The 5,950-nt window shown below is 41.5% G+C and overlaps 1 protein-coding gene across 1 annotated transcript; it reads left to right on the forward strand.

The window, feature by feature from the left end:
* Window positions 1-640: 640 nt before the first annotated feature.
* On the forward strand, window positions 641-4,163 carry LOC101900252 (tensin homolog). Its single transcript, XM_005178654.4, has one exon. The coding sequence runs from the start codon at window positions 682-684 to the stop codon at window positions 3,964-3,966; it is 3,285 nt and encodes a 1,094-aa protein (XP_005178711.3). The 5' UTR covers window positions 641-681; the 3' UTR covers window positions 3,967-4,163.
* The last annotated feature ends 1,787 nt before the right edge of the window (window positions 4,164-5,950 follow it).

A 5,950-nucleotide genomic window follows, 5' to 3' on the forward strand; every position in this document is an offset into this window, starting at 1 on the left:
ACGGACCGACATTGTTAAATCGACATAGAATTTTATGCTGATCAAGAATATATATACTTTGTGGGGTCTAAAATGTATATTTCGAGGTGTTACAAACAGAATGACAAACTTAATATACCCTCCATAGTATGGTGGAGGGTATAAAAATGATGATATATTTTTAATGATAGAATGGTAGAATTATTTCACGGAAGTCTAATTTCATGTTCAGTTTCTTTAATCTAAACATTTCCCCCGTCAAGCATCAATTATTCCCCACCATCGAACTACCACACTGTTCAGTGTGGGCCCAATACGAAAAATTACATGGGTGTTTGATTGGAGCACATCCATGTGTAAGTGAGCAATCAATGCTTTACTTTTGCAACAATAACACCTAAGAGCAGAGAGATAACCCAACGAATGGCTCCCATTCCACATGCGGCCGTTTGCTCTCTCTTGCTCTCATTCTCTGTCACAGAGATATCCACCTCTGCAAAAGTAGATGTGGAGCGAAATACCAATCTACCTACACACAAACACATGCTCCACTCCACATGCTTGAATGATGTTGTTGTTGTTGTTAGACTTGTTGCTCCGTGATTTGGCCAAAATTGAATGAAATGAGCGAACGAATGAACGAAACGAAAGTTTTCGTTTGCTGTGGGCCAGCGACGACAGTCTTGAAATAATTCGCGAACTATGCGGTCGCATTACGATGAATACGCTCGTGCGGAAACGAAAAATACAACAGCAACAACTACGGCAACACAATATAACAAAATGTTAAATACTAATCATAATTATAGCAACAACAACAATCATTTCACATACAACAATAATAATAATAATAGTAACAACAACTACAATAACAGTAACAACAACAACAATAGCAATGGTAGCATACCATATCATGCCCGTGAAAATTCCCTACCATTCAGTTATGGACAAATTAGCAAAACATCAACGCCATTGAGGCCAACGGCGTCAGCCTCAGCTGCCGCGACGACGACGTCATCATCGGTGTCACGTAGTTATAAAAACGGTCTTGAACATGATTTTGACTTTGATTTCGATTTCGATTTAAGTTCTGATCGGTACAACAACAACAACGCCAACAATAATAATGATCATTTGCTCGGCTCTCATGCGAAAACATCAAATGGTGTAAATGGCGCCCGATATGCGTTGGATGCCAATCATTACAATCCAGCAACGACGGATCGTGCAAAAAAACGTATTGAATTTTTGGATACCTCCAACGGTGGTGCGGGTGTGGGTTGTACCCAATCTCTGAGATATAATAGTAAATCGTCGATTTCGGCAGATGAACCGGATCCCAGTATGATTAAAGTTCAGCCACGTCTCACTAGTCCTTTGCTAGTAAGAAAAACTTTGGGCAGCAGCAACAACAACAACCATAACTCGACTATTAGTCGCTCACCTACGCGCTCCTCTACCAATACCATTGCCAATACCTACCACTACAGTTATGGCAATAAGAATAGCAGTGGTGGTGGTGGTGGTGCAGGCGACAACTTTGACAAGTTTGGCTTAAATGGCAATATCAGTAGCCACAACAACAGCAGCAACAACAACAACATCTATGGTCGCAATACACCAACTTACGCTGGTGTTGACACACTAACAACCACTTCGAAAACCCCTGCTCGGCCTGATTTTGATGAATTGTTGCGTGAGCGTCGTGAAAAGGTTTTCAATGAATATCGTTCGACAACGCAAGAGGTCTTGACAACACCACCCAATCGCTCACCCCTGCCACCGCCCAGGCGTTTTATCAATGGCACGGTGCAGCTACCCTCAACGCTGCCGCCCAATCTAAACAATGGCCGTGGATCGTCTTTGTCAAATTATGGTGGCGCCCAATATGGGGAGATGGGTCCTCAGGTGCCACAACGCTCTGCTGGCAAATATAATTATGATTTTCAATTCAATTTGAATTTAGATGAACGTCAGAACGGCTTGGCGCCCAATGATGATGGCCGGCCACGCCATCAAACCCTGGATCGATCCCCTGTACGCTATCGCAACTATCATTTGGAGCAACGACAAAACGGTGTGGCGCCCAACAATGATGAAGTGGACTTTGTGAAAAGTCCACCACGCCATCAAACTCTGGATAGATCGCCGCAGCGTTATCGTTCCCCCGAAACTGTGCGTCAGCATCAAACTCTGGATCGTTTTATGACCACCCATTCGAGATATCAGGATGAACTGGATTCCGACATCTTAAGAAGGCGTCCAAATTTGGCGCCCGATGCCGCCTATGGCCAGTATCAAGAAAAGCAACAACACCAGCAATTGTATGAAACACGCAACATTCCATTGGCCTCATACAATGTGGAACGGAATTATCAGCAGCAGCAGCAGCAGACGACAACATCATCAGCATCGGCCAATGCTCCTCCGGCCTCCTCATCCTCCTCCTTCATGTCGGATATTTATGCTACGCCTTATGACGATCAGTATGCCAGCAACAAGTCAAGACCATTAGAGGCTAACACCAATACCAACAACCAATTGATCAGCAGCACCAGCACCACCACAACCATAGAACGCACAAATCGCCATGATCCGACTCCATATGGCAATGGCCAGATTTATGGACAACAGCAAGCACATGATGGCAGTCGTGGCCAGGCAACAACGCCACAAATGGCCAGAAGAAGAGAGACGTCACCTATTTATGCCACCAGTACCAAAAAGGTAACACAAGTAGCAGCAACAACAACAACACCAACATCACCAGCTGCCGCACCACTGTATCGCAGTGCAACACCGCAACAGCATACAAATGCCGCTGCCTCCACGGCCACAGCTTCCATGGCCGCTTTAAATATCACAGATTATCCAGCTGCCTCACCAGGCGGCACCATACGCCCGGAGACACCAGCATTTCCTGTTACACCGCGCACCCCCTTTGCCACCAACTCTGGCGTCGGCAGCAGCAGCTACAACACCATACAGCGCCACAATGGCTCTGTCACGGAAATCCAAAATTATTCCACAGAAACGTTGTATGGCACCAATTATAGGCCTCGTCTAAATTCCAGTCTTTCCATGGCGAACAGCGAGCCCCAAGAGGTGGCAGCACATTTGGTGAAATTTGCCAAAGATTCTTCGAAATTCTGGTACAAACCCAACTTGTCCAGGGACGAGGCCCTAGCTCTGCTGCTGCATGCCCCGCCGGGAACCTTTGTGGTACGCGATTCAGCGACCTACAAGAATTTCTATGGTTTGGTATTGCGTGTGGCCCAGCCACCGCCAGGCACGCCATCCAGTGGCCGACCGGATGAATTGGTGCGCCATTTCCTAATAGAACCCACCACAAGGGGTGTGCGGCTCAAGGATTGCAACAATGAGCCCGTGTTCACCTCCCTGTCGGCCCTGATCTATGAACACTCCATAAATCGTTTGGCTCTACCTTGCCTTCTACAAATACCTGAACGTGATATTGTCCAGCCTTTGGTGGAGCCAAGTCCGGCCCAAACGCAGCTGCTGACACAAGGCGCAGCCTGCAACGTGCTATGGCTATATTCATGTGACACCGAATCTCTGACGGGCGAGGAAGCCATACGCAAGGCCATGCGTCAAATGAATGCCCCCGGCAACAAGGTAACACCCATTGAGGTCCATTTCAAGGTCAGCCATCAGGGCATCACACTGACGGACAATACACGCAAGAAATTCTTCCGCAAGCACTACACCGCCGACATTATCTCCTTCTGTGCCATTGATCCCGATAATCGCATGTGGACCATGCAGGAGCATGACAATGACAACACCACTGTGGTGGGTGCCCTCAAGAAGACCATATTTGCCTTTGTGGCCCGTCGTTCGGCCAGTTCCAAGGACAATCAGTGTCATGTTTTCTGTGATTTGGCCATAAATCAGCCAGCATCTGCCATAGTTTCGTTTGTCAATAAAACCCTACCCACGGAGAAGCAAAAGAACTACATACTCTGAGCGCGAGAGAGAGAGAGAACGAGCGATAAAATCGAGCAGCCAATTTTACGAATTTCGATAGTAAACCAACCAACCCCCACCCTTACCCCAGTTTTTTTTAACGAAATCAGCAACAATTACCCATAACGAGTATTTTTTTTATGATTATTATTATTACCCTTTGCTTTGTTGTTAACAAAAAAAAAAAGAAAACCAAACTAATATAATTTCTAATTGTATCGATGAGTCCACTTTGTATATGTCCAACCTTTATATGTATTTGTATTGTATATGTGTAAAACAGCAAACAACAAAAACAATTTAAAAAAAAACAACAAGAAAACGAAACAAAAAAAGAAATATATACACCATGAAATGAAAATGAAATGGAATGATCCTTGGTTTTTTCAGTTTCCCACATAAAACACACAGACGTGAAGAGAAAGAGGGAGAGAAAGATAGGGGGAGAGCTTAAGAAAAATTTATAATAATGGCATGAACAATCCTTGCCATGTTTTTGCAACAAAACAAATACCAGTTGATTTCACAGATCTCTCTAACGGACAGAGAAAAACAGAGACAGAGAGAGAAAGAGAGTGTTTCCGTTAAATTGGCATATACCAAAATCCGTTGTTTTGTTTCAAACAAATGCATATTCATTTGTATGGTGATTTTTTTCCATTAAAAGAGAGAGAGAGAGCAAATGAAAAAAGGGGGAGAAAACCTGACATATAATCCTTTATTTTTGTTTCAACAAATAACAGACCTCAGAGAGAGAGAAACAAAAGAGAAAAAGAGCCACATTTCAACATTGTATGGCCTCCCCCCAATAGTGTGAGTGTAGCATAGGCTGTGTAGGAGTAAAAATTGTTTTTTTTTTCATTGTTATTATTTGTTTTTTCTTCTTCTTTTTGTTGTGTATTTGCTTTGCTTTTTTTCTTTTTGGTGGCCTTGTGTTTACATTACTCAGTGTGATCATCGGCTCTGTTGTTTATTTAAGAAAGCAATACCAACAACCCTGAAAAATTGTTGTCTGTTGAAATCATCCGAAAAAAAGGAAACTTTTTTTCGCCCGTTTCATTGCAATTGTTTGTTAAACAAGTGTTAATTGTTTCATGAAAAGGCAAAATCATTAAGGAATTCAATGGAAGCAAAACGTGCCCGTAATATATTCGAGAGTAGTGCCAGCAATAACATGAGGATGGGATTCAAATTAAAACATTGAGGAAATTTAAAAAATATGGATATTTCAACTGGTTTTGAGATACTTTTTTCAAGAATCAACAGATCTTTTTTCAGAAATAAAATTAAAAGGCCTTTATTTTTAAAAAAAAGAAGAAGGTTTTATTAATGGTTAAGAAGGTAAAGTAATTTCAAACAATATTTAAAAGAAGGATATCTCAATTTGTTTTGGGATACTTTTTCAAGATTCAACAGATCTTTTTTTTCAGAAATAAATTTAGAAGGTCTTTATTTTTGAAAAAAGAAGAAGGTTTTATTCATTGTTAAGAAGGTAAAGACATTTCAAACATGCATTCCCATCTTTGCATTTCTGTTATTTACCTTGTCAAAATTCACTGAATTAAAAACAGGTTCCCATCTCTGATTTCGGTGTATACAATGGATTTATAAATATTAATTTCGACCCATGGTAGAAGAATACGTGTAAATGCATTTTTAAAATGTTTTATGAAACATAATTGGATTTTGCAAAGATTTTTATACGACGAAAATCAGAGGTTGTTATAATATCAATTTTTACAAATATTAATAATTTTTCATTCAACATTTTCAATTCCAAAATCGGTTTGACAGTTCATTGTCCCAGCAGCTGTGTCGATGCGACTACCTATATTCTTCTACCATGTTTTGACCATAAGATGTTGTCAAATGAATATTTTTGAAAAAAATTGTAAACATATGATTGCATGACTTTACCTTCTTAATTCTACCATGGTTTTATAATACCCCCCACCATACATAGTGTGGAGGGTATATTAAGTCT

Source organism: Musca domestica, unplaced genomic scaffold (assembly GCF_030504385.1).
Source record: "Musca domestica strain aabys unplaced genomic scaffold, Musca_domestica.polishedcontigs.V.1.1 24, whole genome shotgun sequence".
NCBI lineage: Eukaryota > Metazoa > Arthropoda > Insecta > Diptera > Muscidae > Musca > Musca domestica.

What these genes read in the sequence shown, in the direction of transcription:
- LOC101900252 (XM_005178654.4), top strand. Translation starts at nt 682, where the DNA reads ATGCGGTCGCATTACGATGAATACGCTCGTGCGGAAACGAAAAATACA.